At 43.5% G+C, this 20,675-nt stretch overlaps 2 protein-coding genes across 5 annotated transcripts; both read left to right on the top strand.

Annotated features, from left to right (window-relative positions):
* Positions 1-5,676: 5,676 nt before the first annotated feature.
* hao2 (hydroxyacid oxidase 2 (long chain)) lies at positions 5,677-8,747 on the top strand. 3 transcript variants are annotated; one of them, XM_053877460.1, is made up of 7 exons: positions 5,677-5,819; positions 6,476-6,627; positions 6,865-7,148; positions 7,211-7,432; positions 7,526-7,684; positions 8,506-8,575; positions 8,641-8,747. In XM_053877460.1, exons 1-7 carry the CDS (start codon positions 5,689-5,691, stop codon positions 8,694-8,696), a joined length of 1,074 nt encoding a protein of 357 aa, XP_053733435.1. In that variant the 5' UTR covers positions 5,677-5,688; the 3' UTR covers positions 8,697-8,747. The 3 variants fall into 3 exon arrangements, with proteins under 3 accessions (XP_053733435.1, XP_053733434.1, XP_053733433.1); XM_053877459.1 differs by having other exon boundaries at positions 6,865-7,121; positions 7,211-7,684; XM_053877458.1 differs by having other exon boundaries at positions 7,211-7,684.
* A 1,591-nt stretch (positions 8,748-10,338) lies between these two features.
* si:rp71-68n21.9 (kelch-like protein 9) lies at positions 10,339-19,308 on the top strand. Of its 2 annotated transcripts, none has more exons than XM_053876948.1 (11): positions 10,339-11,143; positions 12,462-12,515; positions 12,878-12,993; positions 13,081-13,286; positions 13,642-13,774; positions 13,858-14,054; positions 14,166-14,241; positions 15,132-15,689; positions 15,853-16,032; positions 16,497-16,610; positions 17,887-19,308. In XM_053876948.1, exons 1-11 carry the CDS (start codon positions 11,106-11,108, stop codon positions 18,387-18,389), a joined length of 2,175 nt encoding a protein of 724 aa, XP_053732923.1. In that variant the 5' UTR covers positions 10,339-11,105; the 3' UTR covers positions 18,390-19,308. The 2 variants fall into 2 exon arrangements, with proteins under 2 accessions (XP_053732923.1, XP_053732924.1); XM_053876949.1 differs by lacking the exon at positions 10,339-11,143 and adding an exon at positions 11,710-11,816.
* Positions 19,309-20,675: the final 1,367 nt, after the last annotated feature.

Here is a 20,675-nt window from a genome sequence, read left to right as displayed (position 1 = left end):
CACACCGATCGACTAGTCCGTCTCTGCCACTGAAGTCATCTTCCACTGGTAACTTCAACAAAGACATTTGAACATCAGTATTGACACTACAGTGTCAACAGAAATTCACAAATGAAGTGTCAACCACCTCTCATGTAACACCTGATCATTGCAGGAAACAAGCATAACTCTTGTGTTTCTCTAAAACTGCTTCTCACTCAAAATTAGTAACATACCTAATAGATGTCTAAACACACACATTAAACCCAGGTTCGTCTCCCAGCAACCCTTGCGTTCACCACAAGAGGGCACCCCAGCGTGTAAAAAAAAAAAAAAATTAAATTAAAATTAAAAAATTGAGGGAATTGTATTCTGTCCGTCGTGAGCAAAATAAAAATAAATAAAAAATAAATAAATAAAAAACTAAAAATAAATAATAAAAAAACTTTGTGATACATCTAAATAATCATAAATATGCCTGATTCATTCCATATTGTTCCATATTTATTTGATTCACACATGTATGCATGATCTATTTAGGTCGATTTAGATTCGTGGAGTGGCTTATTTCTGTAGGTGCACTTCAGTTCTTTTTCACAATATTAATTTGACTGTCACCTGAGTGTCTCTAAAAATTTGATTAGATATAAGGAATCCATTGCGGCTGTTTGATCGCAAATTAGATTAGATTAGACTGCCTTCATGCTTCCCACCATAAAAGTATGAAAGTTGTTTTTCTTTAAGATTGTGTTATATTCAGAAACAGCGCGATTCCTCGAGTCACAAAAAATGTTCGGTTAATTTCTCTATTTATTTATGCCAAATAAAACACAAGTCTAGTTGATTTAAATGAATAAAATAGTATGTCACCTTAGTGGCGGTTTATTTTCACCATATTGAAGTCATATTTAAACACGAATATAGCAAAGAAAAAGAAAAAAATCACATCAAGTCATTTAATTTTCAAGTAAGGCTGAGCGACATGCAATGCCACAATGATACAGTTCAACTGATGAGAACACCTGCACATGTACAAAGCTTGGGTGCCACTTTCGACTACAGAACACGTATTGACTGTTAATAAGACACGTACTCACTAGTGTTATGATCAGTCATGATGTTGTTGTTTAGAGCAAGTGTTCAGTAGAGCAATGTTCAGGGTCAAATATAGTCATAACAATATAGTCCTGAACAAGATGCTTATCAGTACTTAATATTGCTTAATTACAGGCTAATATGTTGGTAATACACATATGAATGAATCAGTAGTTTATTTATGATAATATATGTTCCCTTTATCTGAAGTGCAACCAAAGTTTGAGTCATTTCACTTTTTTTTCCCCGGTCACGGACAGTTGGCAGTGACTGCACCAAACGCACAGGTCACATGGTCTGGCATCAGTTAGAATGACACATTTTTCAACTCGCAGTCTGATATTTACTTGCATATATTTTGTTTCCTTTTTCAAGCCGCATCATCTAAAAATGATTTAAAACATGTACAATAGTATTTCTGTTTTACGAAACTCAGGTTTAATCGTGAACAAGTGCAGTTGAGAGTTGTGTATTTCCAGTGCGGCAGGCGTGCTTTTGGTGACAAAGAGAGGCCAGGGCGGCCGACAGAGAGGACGGCGGTGTCAACACATCAGTGGGCCCGGCCTGACAAAGAGCTCATCTGCTGCTCTTTTCACCCAGTCCAGTCACATGAGACCATCTGTGGCCCGATCGGTGGACCTGCAAGTCGCTCAGACGATGCTCAGGTGAGACATGTGTGCTGTGTTGGAGTGGGCTGGAGTGTACAATTGAAACTCGTGTTCCTGTCGAAAAACAGGTCGTGACTTGAGTTTCCCGGAACATATATCATTCACAGCATCAGCGATGAGAGTCAATGGACTTTGTGATACAAAGAATAACAAGTTGATGCAGAAGCACGATGCAGCCACGGCTCATGTTAATCTGTAACTCAATTTGGAACACACTGGGACTTCATTTAAAAGCCTCTAGTGCTGAAGCAAATAAGATAGTAAGTACTGCTCTCTAGTGTTCACGACCAAAAGTGTTCTTGTTTTGTTTTATTTTAATTGTAAACAGCCAGGACACCCACAATCGCTAGTAAAGCACTCACAGACCGATAACGTTGGTTCGTCTGTCTGTCCATCTGTCTATCTGTGTTTGTTTTGCTATTTCTTTTTGAGGACCTCTCATTGCCATAATGCTTTCCCCAGCCTCTCACCCTAAACCTAACCTTACAAAACAAACTAACCTTAACCAAGACTTTGAACCAAACTTAAACCAAAGTACAATGACTAAGTTATTTTGAGGTCTTCAGGCTTAACCTCGTGGGGGTCCCGCTAAATGTCCCCACAATGGCATATGGTCCTCAGAAGGAAAGTGTTTTGCCAATGATTCATCCAAACCTGTCCATAACATTTTACGTTATATTGTGTGTGAGCTTTAGAGCATATCTTGTACTCTCATCTGTATATGTCATCTGCTGAACCCTTACCTCTTTTATTTGTATATGAGCGCTTTGAAAAATGAGGTGCGATATGACTTTAACAGTGATTCTTCACATTTGAATTGAGTGTTAAATTCAACACCTTATTAAGGGTCAAAGTTCAAACTCTAACTCAGAACTCAGAAGGGGGAAGCAGTGCCTCACCAGTGCTGTTTACAGCGAGGGTGGGAGACTGCTGACCTCGACTGGTGATGTTGTCGGGCGGTGGAAAGAATACTTCGAGGGTCTCCTCAATCCCGTCGTCACGTCTTCCACTCAGGAAGCGGGGACTGAGGACTCGGATGGCTCTCTCATCACCCGGGCCGAAGTCACCGAGGTTGTTCGTAAGCTCCTCGGTGGTAGGGCCCCGGGAGTGGATGAGATCCGTCCGGAGTATCTGAAATCCCTGGATGTTGTAGGGCTGTCGTGGCTGACACGTCTCTGCAACATCGCGTGGCAGTCGAGGACAGTGCCTCTGGATTGGCAGACCGGGGTGGTGGTCCCCCTGTTTAAGAAAGGGGACCGGAGGGTGTGTTCCAACTATAGGGGGATCACACTCCTCAGCCTCCCTGGAAAAGTCTATTCCAGGGTACTAGAGAGGAGACTTCGGCCAATAGTCGAACCTCTGATCCAGGAGGAACAGTGTGGTTTTCGTCCCGGTCGTGGAACACTGGACCAGCTCTATACCCTCCACCGGGTGCTCGAGGGTTCATGGGAGTTCGCCCAACCAGTCCACATGTGCTTTGTGGATTTGGAGAAGGCGTTCGACCGTGTCCCTCGCGATGTCCTGTGGGGGGTGCTCCGGGAATATGGGGTGCGGGACCCTCTGCTAGGGGCTGTCCGCTCCTTGTATGACCGGAGCAGGAGCATGGTTCGCATTGCCGGCAGGAAATCAGACCTGTTCCCGGTGCATGTTGGTCTCCGCCAGGGCTGCCCTTTGTCACCGGTTCTGTTCATCACTTTTATGGACAGAATTTCTAGGCGTAGCCAGGGGGCGGAGGGGATCCGGTTCGGGAACCACAGAATTTCATCTCTGCTATTTGCGGACGATGTTGTTCTGCTGGCCTCATCGGACCGGGACCTTCAGCATGCGCTGGGTCGGTTTGCAGCCGAGTGTGAAGCGGCCGGGATGAGGATCAGCACCTCCAAGTCTGAGGCCATGGTTCTCGACCGGAACACGGTGGTTTGCTCTCTCCAGGTTGGTGGAGAGGTCTTGCCTCAAGTGGCGGAGTTTAAGTATCTCGGGGTCTTGTTCTCGAGTGAGGGAAAAAGGGAGCGTGAGATTGATAGACGGGTTGGTGCAGCGGCGGCAGTGATGCGGTCGCTGTATCGGACCGTCGTGGTGAAGAGAGAGCTGAGTCACAAGACAAAGCTCTCGATTTACCGATCGATCTACGTTCCCACCCTCACCTATGGTCACGAGCTTTGGGTAGTGACCGAAAGGATGAGATCGCGGATACAAGCGGCTGAGATGAGTTTCCTCCGCAGGGTGGCTGGGCGCACCCTTAGAGATAGGGTGAGGAGCTCGGTCATCCGGGAGGAGCTCGGGGTGGAGCCGCTGCTCCTCCACATCGAGAGGAACCAGCTGAGGTGGCTCGGGCATCTGATCCGGATGCCCCCTGGACGCCTCCCTGGGGAGGTGTTCCGGGCATGTCCTACCGGGAGGAGACCCCGGGGAAGACCCAGGACTCGCTGGAGAGATTATGTCTCCGGTCTGGCCTGGGAACGCCTCGGGATCCCCCGGGAGGAGCTGGAGGAGGTTTGTGCGGACCGGGAAGTTTGGGCTTCCTTGCTCCGAATGCTGCCTCCGCGACCCGACCCCGGATAAGCGGCAGAAGAAGGTGAAGGTGAAGGTGAAGTTCAAACTAGCTCACCAAAGCAAAGACTGCGCTAGCCAACTTCATAACTGAGAGTTTATGGGGTTTTAGTTTAGACAGAGAGCAGGGCACTGACTTCGTGACACATTACCCAAGGTTTGTGTTCGCTGAACCCGCTTCTTGATAAGCTGCAAGCTGTTGAGAGAGAAGGAATATTTGCAGTCGGTGAGTAGAATCCCATTTAGTTTAGATCTTAGTTTTTGGCGATGGATTGTCGTCTCAGATTCATTAGAAAAACAAAAGCTGCTGAATCTGGAGCCACTTGAGAGAAAAAGAGGCCATTCTGACATGGAGAAAAGTGTGTTGATGCATCACAGGTCAGTGGGAGTAAAAATAGTGTGACATTTATGAGCTTATGATCAATGCATTTTAAATCCAGCAAAGTCAATAATTTGCCTAATAATGTCTGAGATTTGAAACATTTGATAAATGAATTGTGCACCTCACTCAAAACCAATTCTTGTGTGATTTCCATGGAGATATTGTCTTGACATCCGGGTGAAATTAGAAGGGCTAAACTTTGAATTTAAGGGCTCAGTGTTTCTAAACCTTTTCCTGACTTGAAACCCTACAAGTAATGGTTTCATCTGTCTTCTTGTTCACTTTAATACTTGGACAGACCACACTGTTCACAGAGCTATAAACATATAATCGCACAATAGTTGTCAGGACAAGAAGGACATACATAAAGTCACGTGAAGAATAGAATTATAAATCCAAACTGCATATATCCCTGCCATAAAAAATGGCAGCGTTATCACATCTAGCTTTTTTTTCTTCCTCCTTTTTTTCTTTTCACTGTAACACTGTACAAACTTTACAAACAAACTGCCTCAGTGATAGAAATTAAAATGAGAAAAAAATAGATGTAATTTACTCTTTTGCAACTGTAATGTGTGTAATGCGTAATATCCAAGTACAACAAGATGGAAAATCACATGCAGCTGGAGCGGAAGCGGAAATGGTGTAGGGTTCTACGGTGCGGCTGGTGGCAGATCCACGTCATTGACACTCGGTGGCAGCACATAGTCAAAATTCAGTCGTGGCTGCCTTCGTTTTACATTTTATTTGAAGTAGTATTCCGACCACGAAGGTCAGATGTAAAGTTTCTTTCACAGTCAGTCAGTTGTCATCACCTTGCTTCATAGTTATAAAGTAAAAGCAACAAAAAGTCACGAATGGCGCTTGCCAGTGTCTTCCGCTATTGACCAATCACAACCCTCCATCGAGACATGTGGCTTTCAAAGAGCATTACAATTCAAGATGTTTCAAGTGTTTATGTTTTGATGTCTTGTATGATTTATCAACACAGAGAAGGACTTCTGTACGGGAGAGATGGCCATGGTATGTCTGTCAGACTTTGAGGAGTATGCGAAGGAACATTTGCCCAAAATTGCTTGGGATTACTACTCAGCAGGTGCAGACGATTGTTGCACCAGAGACAACAACATCCTCGCTTATAAGAGGTAAGGAGTTGAGACGGCGTTTTCGTCTTTGATTGCAATGTATGTCGTTTTGCTGTATGTCTTTGGTGTTTCCGTAGTTCTATAATGCGGACTCAAATGTAATGTAATAAACACTCCGTTTAGTTACACAACGCTGAAGCTAACTATTTGTTTTATGTTGAAAATTCACTGAATTTAGCAATTTTTTAATGATTCATTAACTATACGTCATGGACATAAATGACATTGCTTCTATTGAAGTGTGCTCGATTTATTCAGCATGTATTTTAATGTACAGTCCACTCTCGGTTTTCGAACGTCCCAGACTCTCTCACTCGGCACCCCCTCCCACATGCAGGGGCCACACACATAGAGGAACAGCGCACCTGCAGCAGACACTCTACATTCACTCCTACAAAAGACTATTTTAAGGCTTGGAACGCAGTATTTCTTTTTCCATTCATTGTAATGGGAAAAATCGATTCAGATTTCAAACAAATCGCTTCTCGAACGGCCGTCTGGAACGGATTGTGGTCGAGAACCCGAGCTTGGACTGTATGTGCAGGAAAAGTTGTCATTGCGATATTAAAAATGTCACTGTAGATGCACTGCAGACGATATAAAGCTTTGCTGTAATCAAACGATGCCGTCTCTTTCCTTGCGAATGTCACAACCAGAATCCGTCTGAGACCCCGCGTCCTGCGTGACGTGTCAGTGAGTGACACCCGGACGACAGTGCAGGGCACAGAAATAAGCTTTCCCGTTGGAATTGCACCGACAGCCTTTCACTGCCTCGCTTGGCACGAAGGCGAGATGGCCACAGCTAGGGGTGAGACTCACAAACATTAGTTATTGTTATTGTGCTGTTTTTCTTTTGAAGAATTCAGAAAAAGTGCTCCTGTATGACTGACTCACTAGAGGTTTTTCTGTGCACGAGCCTGTGTATTTGTGTGCGTCTTGAACCCTTCACTCCTGTCCTGTGATGTTTCTTATCAGTTTACCAGTCTTTTGAGGCCAAACATGCTCATCTAAAATGCGCTCCACCATCATGTGTAACTCTTCACAGCCACAGAGGCCTTGAATACCTGCTACATCACCAGCACATACTCCACTTGCTCAGTTGAGGAGATCGTGGCGGCGGCGCCAAACGGCTACCGCTGGTTCCAGCTGTATGTGTACCGGGACAGGAAGTTGTCTGAGGAGATCGTGCATCGGGTGGAGGCCCTGGGCTACAAGGCTCTTGTCCTCACCGTGGACGTGCCGTACACTGGCAAGCGCCGCAATGACATCCGCAACAAGTTCAGACTGCCGCCACATCTGAAGGTCAAGAACCTTGAAGGCGTTTCACAGGTATCAGCTTCATCTTCTCGACGTCTCACAGTGGTATCACTTATCCTACATTCACATGACAGCAGGAGGACGCTGGCCAAGAGCCACATGGGATCCCGGCCACCGCCCTGGACCCCTCTATTAGCTGGAAGGACATGCACTGGCTGCAGTCCATCACCCGCCTGCCCATCATCATCAAGGGCATTCTGACCAAGGAGGATGCAGAACTGGCTGTGGAGCACGGTTTCCAGGGCATCATCGTGTCCAACCACGGAGGGAGGCAACTGGATGGAGGACCGGCCACGGTAACAAGCAGCAACACCGTGGTTCATGGCGACGGAAGTCCCGCAGCCGAGGCCGCTGCGACCTTGCTGATGCTCATCTATTTTCGGGAACAGATCGACGTGCTGTCAGAGATTGTGGACACGGTGCAGGGGAGGATTGAGGTCTATCTGGACGGAGGGGTTAGGACTGGCAGTGATGTACTGAAGGCGCTGGCCTTGGGCGCTAAATGTGTGTTCATCGGTCGCCCGGCCGTGTGGGGCCTTGCATACAAGGTACAAGTTCATTTGTCTTTAACTTTGTTTGTTTTTACCGTCTAAAATCAGGCAGCCGAATAGCACAGCACATTTCTCAAACATCTATATATTTTCTAGATAATCATACAACAAACCAACCAAAGAACTGTGAGCAGAACATGATTATTCCTTATGAATGTGATCTGAATAGTTATATTTCTTTAAATAGGGATGGGCAAGAAATACAGGCAGGGGAAGAATACAAATCTTTTTGAAAGAATAGAATTCACCATTTAATTCCAGCGTTTGTTGGGAAAGACAGACAGACTCAGACAGTGAAAGAGACAAGGAACTTTGAAGTTTATTTTGAAGTTAATTTTCAAAAAAAAGTGGAAATGTATTAGTTCAATTATTGATGTTGTCAGTGTCCTCATTTTCAGAGCTCAGTAGGTGGCTCAAAAATGCTGTGGGGTTTCATTGAAATTGTCTGGAGAAACTTTGATCTAAAAAAGGGCAATTCAAGCCTATTTATTTGTTGAATTACTAATCATATTCATAACACATTGAACATCTAAATTTGCCTTGAAATTGGTGAGTAGCAGAGACTAACTGCGGCTATAGAACTAATGCATGTTCTAAATGTGTGTCAGTTCTTCCAACAAAACGTGTTAAAATAAAAGTTAAAAATAGATACTTAAAAATGTGGAGTAGTACAAGAAAGATGAATAATTTTAATTTCATTTGCGTTGGGGTAAATAATTATGGCATTAATATTGCAGCTCTTAAGTGAGCTCCCTTATCTGCACTGGTCAGTATTTCACAGTTCCACCACAGCCTTGTATTGATTGTTGTTCTTCCAGGGTGAGGAAGGAGTACGGGAAGTGCTCCAGATACTAAATGATGAGTTCCGTCTGTCCATGGCTTTATCAGGTTAGTCAGTTACGTCACATCATATATGCTCAAATATACCGTACTAATTTTCTATCCCTTTTTAGGATGTCGAAATGTGGCTGAGATCAATAGGAACCTTGTCCATTTTGCACGACTCTAAGCTACGCAGTGAATAAGGAATATTGTATTTCAAATAAACGTTATTGAGTGGGTCATTTTTGCCAAAATAAAATGTTGCAGAAAATAATGCAGAAGTGGTCTGTCAGTTAGTGACGCAATATATTTGCAACATGTAGAGTGTAGATTCACAATAAAGTGGACATGCGCTCAAATGTTTTTCCTAGAAAAGTGCTGGCTTCTGTTCTATCTTAGATTCAGAAAGGGGATGTGAAACTCAGAAACTCAGTGTTCTCTGTGCAAAGGGAACCACGGGTATTTAAAACTGAAAGTGCCACTCCTGCAGCAAGAAAACAAATCCCACAGGAAGTAATGAAGTAGCCGGAGCGCAGTGCTTAGTTACTTTCTCTCTTAAATGCAACGGTTTATTGAGATGAACTCTGAATTAAAGTGATTCAAGTTGCTCTTTTAAAATTATTTTATGGAGTTTGGCCTTGCATGTGTGATGATATTTTTTATTTTTCGAGAAAGACCTTTAAATTTGTGTCACGAAAACACAACTTTCGTGGGAGTAACTTTAGTGCAGTGACAGTATTTTTTTCTGAGGAACTTTATTGAAATGTTTTGTCAAATTAAAATACCAATTTGTAAAAGCTTCTTGAAAAAAGTTCACAAAGGTAAGTTGCATTATATGTGACCTTTAAATTCTGAGCAGATGTGATTTTGGCTTATAAAAATGTACAGTACCATGAAAAAGAGTTATATTAAGTCCAGGCCATTATTTGGTACATATTTATCATTCATGTTTTGACATTTTATGCTGCTTAATATTGTAATTTAATCCAATATTAATGAATAAAACCATCCCAGGTATCACAGATGAGTTGCGTGGCACAACAGTGCTAGAGTCTCACGGCAGTAATGCACATTATGTTTGAGAATACGAAAGAGAAGTTGCACAGGAAGTGACTGAGGTTAAGGCAGAGAGTGTGTGATTGTTCAAGTGTTACTTGCTCACAAAGCAGCAGGAGCGTTGCAGCAGACGCTTGCTCTGTCTTCTTATCTTGCTGTGGTCTGTTGGAGGGGTCAAGCTGGAGGGCGGTCTCGGGTCCGGGCTTCTGCGGAGGCTCTCTTCCAGGTAACACTCACTTGTCAACGGTGCTAGTGTCACAACTTCAATGTTGTCGCCATTGAAGTTGCAATGGTGACAACATTGTAACTTCAACTGAAATATATTTCACAACCTAAATATATTTCCAGTAGTTCCTTGAGTGGTAAAAGTCAGTGGCCAATAAAAATCATTTACATATTTTCCCTTGTATTTGTGTGTAGGAGGCAGTAAGTTGAGGTTCAATTTGATCACCATTAATGCTGCTTTTGTAAACTTGCAGTAATTGAATCATATGTAAATACATTCTTGGATCCCTGTCAGCAACGCTGGAGACTAGCTACTCTTAGAATAGCTTTCTCATGGCTGAACTGTTATTGCCGTCCTGTGAGAAATGGCGCACCCAGTTGACAATTCATGCCGACAACAGAGGTGAAGGGCTTAAAGAGAAGGTGCAGGGTGTTTCAATTCGACAATTCTCGAGAACCACAAGCCGCCTGCCCGCCATGAGAAAACAGCTTGGTGATGTCAGACATGTTGAGGTTAACCTGTGAAAGGCTAGGAAGTGGAGGACATGCATTCGACTGAGACAGCAGACTGAACCTCACTGAGGAAGTGACTGGGCTCTGGTTAAGATGGAGGGCAATGACTTCAAAGCAAACTTTCTCAGCAAAGTTGTGTTATTACAGTAGACTTTAGTGGAGCCACAGGTAAATGAGTGTAATTGCCGGTTGTCGTAAAGCTGGGTCTCTGGTCCCGCCCCCCGCACATTTGTTTATGAGGATAGACAGTGACAAAACAGCAAAAAATGTCGTCACAGAAAGTAATATACACAACACTGTCCACCTTATACTTGCAAAGGCAACTCTAGAAGCATCTATCATTCAACATCACCTCATGCAGCCAGTGAGGAGAGGCAGGATCCAGCGAGAGGCGAAGCAACTGCCAGACCGACTGACCCAGATTATAACACTAGTTTACCAGAACATTTACCGACCGGTATCTTTTAGTTAAGATGCAACGTCATCAGGGTCTCTCTCCCTCACGTGCGGGTGGAATGAATGGAATCTACACTTGAGTTCTGCGAGCCACGGACATCCGTCGTTGTGATGTTTCTTACGGGATTCTTCCGTGATAAACTGCTGAGGACATCATCGGCTCTCATCTATTTACAGCGCTGTAGAATAATAAAGACAATTTCTCCTCTGGCTTTATTACATCGTGACTGTCATGTGTTTCTATAAGCAGCAGACAAACAGCTCAGAGCGTGAGCATAAAAACGTCTGTTCACACCTTTATTTCGAGTTGACTATGGACACTTGACTGTGGACTGTGGATGATGAAATGTGGCACTGGTCGTGTCTCTCAGCAGCTCGGAGCAGGTCTGCAGATCAGAGGACAGAACTGCAGCAGCTACAGATAGAACATGAGATTTAACATGTTACACTTGTCCAAACCAGATGGACCTTAAACACTGCAAATGACAGTGAATCGACTATTTCTCTGTCTGATAAATGCTAGCGTTAGCCGCTAGCGGTTAATGTCGAAGCTAAAACGTTTTGCTGGATATATCTACACTATACTGTGATAAACGCAATAAAATGACAAACTCACACTTACAAGTTTGTTCTCATCTCAAAAATACATTCCCCGCATTTGATAACACACCCAAGACCTGCAGCACAAGGAATGTCTTACAGGCCTTATTAGCATCGTGGCTAATCGGTTCGGCCAGCTATATGCTCACTGCACGCTTTGACAGTGTAATACGACAAACAGCGAAATACAAATATACAAATACACCTATATACAAACAACAAGCATATAGACATTTGTTTAATGATTTGCCAACACAACAGAGACAGCAGTGAACGCAAAATTGACTTACAAGTCGAGTGGAAACATCGCCACTTCAGAATCAGAAGAAAATCCTTTCAGCTCTCGGTTCTCTCCAGGCTGTAACTGCACCTATATTGACTCCCGAGATCTGGCTCTGTTGTTTTCACGCTTTCTCTTCTTGGACTCTTCACCACGAACTCTTGCTTCTGCCATGGCGTAAGATGAACTCTCGCTGCCGATGTAGCCCTGCCCCTTTGCCGTAAAGTGTTGTGGTGGGGGTGGAGTTAGGGCTGAGACGCCACTCTCAAAACATGTCTCAGGTGGCCCACCAGGAGAAAGTTACATAGTCCTAGGGAGCGTTCAACAGAGAGCTGGAGAGTCTGAATCTGGGACTTTGGACTGTTCAAAATGAAACCTGTCATCTCAGGAAATCTGAAAATAATCTATTGATATCTCAATATTACACATTGCTGCTTTAATGGTTCAGAGGCGATAACATATGTCTCAGAGGTGTCACTACATTAATAAAAAACTGTAGTCTGGAAAACGTTTGATCTATTTGCGTTTGAAATTTAAAAAAGGGCAACTCAAGCCCATTTGTTTATTGAATTATTAATCATATTCGTAACACATTGAACATCTAAATTTGCCTGAATATGATTTTCTGCATTCTGAAATACCAAAAAAAATCCCTAGGACTGTTGAGAGGTGTGTTGAACATAATCGCTAATTTGTCTGAGTTAAGTTAGAAGTCATCATGCGTAGATTAAACCAACGTGATTCCATGTGTCGCGTGAATTACTGTCCAAAAAAAAACCCTCAGTGAACTCAGATCTGTTGTTCTCTCTTCGCACTGCTCAGGAAATCTCGCCAGAACAGAAACAGTCCCCAACCTCCGGAGGCTGCTGAAGTGGGGTAAGTGCTATTTCTCAAGCTGTGTGCAATGTGAGTGTTCTGAACTGATATTCGATACTTACTCAATACTCGATAAAACTCAATAGAAAAATGAGCAAACGCTGGGTGGAAGAGTCATCGTTACATTAAAAAAATATACATTAATATAAAATGTATTTTATTACTGCAAATAGTTTACAGGATTCATATCTTTGTTAAAGAATGGTTTGTTTTTTTTATATTATTTTATATATATATATATTTTTTTCATCCTTCTTTTTGTCCAAATTGTCTGACACTTAGCCCAGTCCTGGTTCATCCTTTTACGTACTGGAATAACTTGCCTGTCATGTAACTTTCTTATTCCACACACCTGATATCAGCTTGGGAGACGAAGGCGGCTCTGGCAGGGTGAGTCGCAGATTATCCAGACTGCATCCCTCTAGAGATCGACGACCAGCAACACCGCCTCAACTTGAAAGACCCCCACCCCAACAAGGTTCTCTCAAAAGTCTCACACCAACTACCAGTCTTCATTCACACTGCAGAGGCAAGTGACGGAATTGACTGTCATCATTGTGTGTAGATGGCAGAGCTTCTCCTTCACCGCCAAGTCAAGCGCTCCCACGGCCTCCACGTCCTCCTCCTGCTGCAGGTCCGGCTCTAGCTGCAGCTGCTCTCCTCCTGCCGCTGGTACCAAAATGCCAAGAACAAAGCACCAAGCCCAAACTTCCGCCCCGACCTTTGGCCAAGGGATTCAGCAGTGCTGAGCACGGATCAGCTGTGCTGCAGGTATTCCCTGAAGAAGACTTCATTAAAGAAAACTTTATTGGTTTTGCATTTATTAAAATAAAATATGATTAGAATTTCCGTTATTATGACATAAACAAGCTAGGAGGAGCGCATTTTCAGGTTACATATATTTTAAAAGGAACAAAACTGTACTACTGAGGAAGCCTTAAAGGTCGTGTTTGAGATTTTACTTCACATGTGAATGTTAAGGTTAAAACACAAACAAATAATTTCAATCTAAAGAGTGACAGCCTGAATGAAGGCGGACTGATACACAAAGTAGTTTGCACGTGGGGCTGAACCTCCTGAATGTGGGTGATGTTCTTTTGGAAGTAAAAGTGTTTTTTTCTTGAAGGGTTTTGATGCTTTTCGGTCAACTCAACTCCTCTGCGATGTCACGCTCATACCTGGAGACAGTGAGGAGACTTTCCCTGTCCACAAGGTCATAATGGCTTCATCCAGCGACTACTTCAAGGCCATGTTCACTGGTGAGTCATGTGGCCCTCAGTTGAGACATCTCAAACCAGCTCTTAGCAATTCAGTGACCTCGGACCTTGGTCCTCACTCCAAGGTGGCATGAAGGAGCAGGACATGAAGGAAGTAAAGCTCCACGGGGTCACTAAGATCGGCTTAAGGAACATCATCGAGTTCATCTACACGTCGAAAGTCAACCTGGACATGGGGAATCTTCAGGATACTCTGGAAGCCGCAAACTTCCTGCAGGTCATGCCGGTCCTGAGGTTCTGCAATCAGCTCCTGAGCAGCGAGGTGAGACAGCAACCTTCACACATGTCCCTACCTCATGTGACTTCACTCAAGCGCCCACATATTTCATCAATATTCACTTACATTTTGTTAAATTCTCGACTGTTTCATTAGATCACGATTGACAACTGCGTTGAAGTGGAGCGCATCGCCTCGGTCCTGCTCCTGGATGACGTGAAGAAGAACATTGGCAAGTACCAAAGCACTTGTGATAGCACTGTAACTGACTTGTACAAGCGATTCGGTTTGTTCATTACTGTTAACATGTGTTGACTCTCCTCTGTCACTTGGTATATACAGCACTTCAGTTATGTTAAGACCCAAAAGGTGCTACATACAGTGGCGGACACCCCATGGTGATGCAAGGATGATCAAAGATTAATTTCATTTGTTTATTATTTGTTGGTTTCTAACTTTCTACTGGCGAGAACTGACATTTTAAAACTGTAGTTTTTCCTGTAAAGACTGAACAGAAAAACACAATATAATCTTGGATTTGGATTTGTTTGTGTCTGTGTAATACAGGCCCGTCCTTTGAAACACCAAAAATTTTTCCTGATAATATTTCAGATTGTGTCAAATATTTATGGTATCCAAAAAAGTTTTTTGAACATAAATTTCAAACTATAACTATAAACTAAACTTCATACTGTTTCTTAAAATATTTATTTATTTATTTATTTTAATAAAAATAAAAAGCTCTAAGTTTTCTCATTTTCATGTGTTTCTCACAACCATTGGCATTTTTATTTACATTTTTATATTATTTATTTATGTATTGCATATATGTATATATAATTTATTTCAACAGAAATATATTTAATTTCTCTAATCCCTCAAAATAAATAAATTCCCATAGTAACGCCAAGACGTTCTCCACTTAGTTTCATGCATGACCCCATCAACCGTCTGAGTACAACATATGGACCAGTATGAAATTTCGGTATGGTTTTCGATGAAACATGATCGCAATAACATTCAGTTAGAAGCCAATCTGTGTCCACACTATCTGCACACTGCTGCATAGCTCACAAATGTGTTAAAAGTCACTGAAACCATTGTGTGTTGTGTCAAACCCAGGTGAGTTTGTGGGGCAGAATCTTGCTGAGTTGGTGGAATGTGGCCGCTACCTGCACCTCTCTGAAAGCAGCATGGCCAACGCCCTGGCCAGCAACTCGCTGGAGGGATTCTCCGAGATGGAGCTCTACCACATCGCCAAGTGGTGGCTGGAGCATGATCAGGCAGCACGCGGCTCGTCCGTCTACACCTTGATGCGCAACATCCGCTTCCCCCTAATGACGGCCAGCGAGCTCCTCCAGATCTCCCTCGAGGAAGAGGAAGAGAGCAAGTCCCTGATGCGCTCCTCCACAGCCTGCGTCAACCTTCTGCTGGAGGCCAGCAACTACCAGATCATGCCGTTCATGCAACCCGTCCTGCAGAATGACCGCACGCACATTCGCTCCGACGCCACTCACATTTTGGCTCTGGGCGGTGTGATGCGTCAGCAGCTGGTGGTGAGTCGGGAGTTAAGACTGTACGACGAGAAGACCGGATACTGGCGAGCTCTGCAGCCCATGGAGGTGCCCTGCTACCAGCATGGGGTGGCACTTTTGGGTGGCTTCCTCTTCATTGTTGGAGGTAAAGCTTTGGTTCAGTTGAGTTTGTTTCTTGTGAGGACCCAGTACTTTTATATATATATATATATATATATATATATATATATATATATATATATATATATATGTTTGTCTGTCTTTATGAAAACCTCAGAAGTGAAAATATAATTTCCTGTGTCTCCCAGGTCAGAGTACTTATGACACCAAGGGTAAGACAGCAGTGGGCAGTGCCTATCGGTACGACCCTCGCTTCAACGTGTGGATCCAGATCGCTTCGCTCAACGAGAAAAGGACCTTCTTCCACCTCAGTGCTGTGATGGGAAAGTTGTTTGCCGTCGGTGGGAGAAATGCCACCGGAGAAATTGGTGAGTCAAAACAGATCGCAATGGCTGTATCTCCTTGTTTGATCTTTAAATCTGCAGGTCCGGCTGCGCGGGAACAAACAGTAATAGCATAGCTAGAGACTGGTTCTGTTGTAGGTAAAACTCAACAGTGACTATTCTGCTTCGGTTCAGATGCTGATGAAGGCTAGAAAAAGTAAGTGAGCGGAGAGTTGAAATAAAAGGAAAGAGTTTTCTACAATAGTATAGACCCTTTTTTCTACAATAATGTGGGCCCCTTCTTCCGAATATTGGCAACATGACAACTTTATCGGTGCGAGTGCAGTGCCTTGTGGAACACCATCAGAGTTCAAGTCAATGTTTTCATTTGACTTCCTGTAGCAAATCCTTTTTATCTTGACACGCGAAATGCAACCAACCTTAAGCAGCAGAGCAAAGTTGTGGGCGTTCTCTAATGATGATGTCAAATGTCTTGGTCCTTGGTCTAGACTCGGTGGAATGCTACAACCTGAAGAATAACGAGTGGACGTTCGTCACCAGCATGATGGAGCCGCACTACGGTCACGCTGGGACGGTCCACAAAGACCTCATGTACATCTCAGGTGAGAGAAATGATCAGTAACGTGTCTGTTGTCGGCAACATTTTCATCAGGTCTGAGGATTTTTTTGGAATCAAAAAAGGTGGCAGAAGAAAAAGAACTAGCTGTATTTATTAGCATATTAGCCGTGATCAAGCGTGTGTCAGTGTGCGTGCACTTAGACATAGACTTCATTAATTGTCATTCAGTCTATACATGCAGAACAAGAGTTTGTTTCAATGGCTTCACAAACATAGTTAGAAGAAGAACGAAAGACAGCAGAGTCAAGTGGAGTTATCTTTAGTCATGTGCTGGTGAGGCTTCATGAAGCAGTGCTATCATTTTCACAGTCCACTAGATGGCACTGTCTGTCATTGTCATTTTAAAATCCCACCATCTGGTCACTGTTTCATGAAGACTCACCAGTCCATCGCTGCCAAAGTCAAGAAAACTGAGACACAATCGAAGACCGGAAAGCGTCAGGACCTGAACAGACAAGCTAAAACTACTGTGCTTTTACATCACAAGTGTCAAACTCAACTCAAGGCCCCTGGGCCAAATTCAATCCACCAAGTCATTTTGCCACTCGAGAATGAAATGGACCGCCTCCGATGTTTATTAACATCATGACCCGGAAGTTTGCATGCTTCAAGCCACGTACTGAATGTGATTTTTTTTTTTTTTAACCCACGATTTGGACTTTGTTTGACATTTGTCTAATTGAATTTGACTATTTTAAATGTTTTGAAAACACAGGTTCCGTGTTAGTCATGACCTCAACTGTGAAACACAATATTTAAAGCATGGAGAGTATGACAACACACTTACAAGGACAGTGAGAAATGGTCACAAACAGGCACGCTGAGTCAGCATTTTTAAGCAACTGCTGCACACGTTGCATCAGTCTGTTAAAGAGAATGTGGGCTATTTAGCTGTTCATTTCATAAGCAGTCCAGCTGGTTCAGAATCACGAGTCTTCTGAGAACAAACCCACTCAGATAAAAAAAGCGGCTGCATCTGCTCTACCCACTTCCGGCTGAGACGCTGCAACGCAGGTGTGGTTCAGTGCTCCACTGTGGTCAGGAAATGGCTTCAAAACAGCAAAGTACAGGGAGGTTATTGAGACGTGAGACTTCATTTCACACCACCTGCTTCAGTCTGTAGGAGGACCAAAAAAGAAAAAGCAGAAATGAGAAAAGACCACCAGACATGGGTCAATGTGTTTTGAATCACTTGGACTTGAATTTGTACATCAATAGCTCAGGAAATGTGTTCCAATGGCTGCTCAACATGCCAACAGGAGGCATCACTCGTGACACCTTCCAGCGTGAGCTCTGGTGCTATGACCCCGCTGATGACGCCTGGAGTCGTAAGGCCGACATGATGGAGCTGCGTGGACTCCACTGCATGTGCACCGTGGGGGACCGACTCTTCGTCATGGGAGGGAACCATTTCAGGGGCAACAGCGACTATGATGACGTCCTGGCCTGCGAGTACTACAGTCCGGAGGTGGACCAGTGGACCCTGGTGGCTCCCATGCCTCGTGGCCAGAGTGACGTGGGCGTGACGGTGTTCAATGGGCACATCTACGTGGTGGGGGGATACTCCTGGAACAGCAGGTGCATGGTGGATATCGTGCAGCGCTACGATCCCGAGCTGGACGTCTGGGACCGAGTCTTTAATGTCTTGGAGCCTCTCGGGGGGATCCGTGCTTGCACCATGACGGTCCATCTGCCTGAAGGGTCTGTGGACGAGGCTCAGATTCAGGAGTGCCCGCTGCCCACGGCCAAGATGGCCGACTAGAATGTCAAACCTCCCCCGTGATAAATCTGTCAATGCCCCTTTTTTCACTCCCATTTAATGCGGAGTTGAGCCTTTCTGTGAGACTTGTTTTCTTGGTACCTATTTATTTCTTTCTGAAATTGAAATGAGCGTTTGTTTTTAAGCCGAGATGTTTATTTCAAGGATTCAATGGCCGCATAAATGCACCATTTTTGAAGGAGGAAATGACAATAGTTTTGAACTCATCTGATTGCACACTTCTTATAAAATGTATCACTCTTTCATGTTCCTCCATTCCTCAAATGTTTCAGCAGGAAAATTCAGCTGGTCTCTGAAACACACAGGGTGAATACTTGGATTGATTTCGTCCTTCAACCTCATGGGACAGCAGACTGCGATATCTCTGATCCCTGTCAAGGACAGCAGACAAATACTTGCCGTGGTTCACACTGTGTCTAGTTTAGGCTTGAATGAACTCCCTGCTGTCACTGGCAGGATGAAATCCATCGACACAAGAAATGTCACTCGCCAGGAAATGATTAAAAAAAATTGTAAATGTCAAAGTAACATGCAAAACCGCAACTTACCCTGCGCTCTCTTTTACATTATGAATCCATGGAATTCCTGCCCCAGTTTGCTCTACTGTCTTTCTTTTTACAATCTGCTTTTGCTTTTTAAGCTTTGCTTGCAAGTCAAGGAGAGTTGGATGGGCCACACTGAGTCATGGCCTCACATAGGACTATATGATATGTAGTCAGATATATGACGTGTCTCAGTCTTTGCAGTAAAAGTGACAGAAAGTGCCCCCAAAAAGAGAAGCAGTGATTCTCAACTGGTGGGTTGAAGCACGAAAGCTGGCTGTGAAACCGCTGTCAGTTGATCTGGGTCCCAAAATAATCCTGTATGGTAGAAATAAATAAATAAAACTGTATGAGGTCAAAAGTGCACATTTGTTTGTTTTTTTTTTTTTGTTGTTTCTTTCTTGTATTTAATTCAATAAAGTTCAATCAATGCCTTTATTTGGGTCATGTCAGGGTGAAAGATTCAAATGACCTAAAAATGTCCTCAAAAAAAAGGACAGTCTTTAATGTCTTGGAGCCTCTCGGGGGGATCTGTGCTTGCACCATGACAGTCCATCTGCCTGAAGGGCCTGTGGACAAGGCTCAGATTCAGGAGTGGCCGCTGCCCACAGCAAAGATGGCCGACGAGCATGTCCAGCTAAAAAAGACCTCATGTTAAGGACCATAACACGATAACATGTAACCATAGAGATTAACTGGGCTGAGGTTCACTCAAGGCAGCACATTAAAAGTCAAAGGACACTCAAATCACAGAACAAATGCAAAGTTTAATGCAGAAACTCCACGGTACATTTGCATTCAATGTGAAAAGGGTTTGACTTCACTGAATAGTTTGTAAACTTTTGTAAACTAAATCCAGAGTAAGTCACAGAAGGCATTCTGACATTCTGCAAAGGGGGTTCATTATTTTCATCTGAAGTTACCACAGGCACTGCCATAAGTGCTCAGCCATCTTTGTGAAGGCCGGAGATCACCGGGTATATCGTTAAAAACAGAGATATGACTTGACTAACTGCTTCTAACAGAATAGGGAGTAATTGTGATCATGACCAAAAAAAAAAGCGTCTGGTGTTTGGCTTGTGTGTCAGCTATAATGGCAAAAATAGAAGGTTTTTGGCAAGGAAAAAAAGAAATAGACACATGCAAAAAATGTGTATTTTTAATTTTATTTAATCCTTTTTATTTGTCAAAATTCCATGCCATGAAATGTGGTAACACCTTAACAGGCACCAGGCTGACCGAATCGAGACCAGTGCTTTGAGGAGGTCCAAGACCAGAGCCAAGGATCAAGATGGAGGGAGATCCAACTGAATACATTGCACATTACTATTTGCCATCCCTAATCCAAACACACCAAAAATCCCTTTGTAGTCAGCTTATTTCCATTCAACCATGGAATCTCTTTGTTATGTTTTTATTTTTATTCTATGTAAATGTGGACAGATGGTATGTGTCACATGGAACAGACTGTCCAATGCACCTCCAGCTGCTGTTGAACCCTTTCTGCTTAAAAAAGATCCAGCTACTACATCTGCAAACAAGGAGTTTCCTTATATTTGAACATTTTGCAGTGGTGCTGCTCAGATATTGACCCGTTGATCAAAGGGGCCTAGATGGAAGACTTTAGGGACAAAGATTCATAACACAAAATGTAGAGCATTTTTAATCATAAAGTAGACTCAATATGGCAGAGTTGTTGTGCATTAACTCTGACAGTGGGTTCTAA

The sequence above is a fragment of the Synchiropus splendidus genome, chromosome 10 (assembly GCF_027744825.2).
Source record: "Synchiropus splendidus isolate RoL2022-P1 chromosome 10, RoL_Sspl_1.0, whole genome shotgun sequence".
In the NCBI taxonomy this organism is placed as follows: domain Eukaryota; kingdom Metazoa; phylum Chordata; class Actinopteri; order Syngnathiformes; family Callionymidae; genus Synchiropus; species Synchiropus splendidus.
The sequence above is the reverse complement of the archived record's forward strand: the minus strand, read 5'-3'. Positions and strand labels throughout refer to the sequence as shown.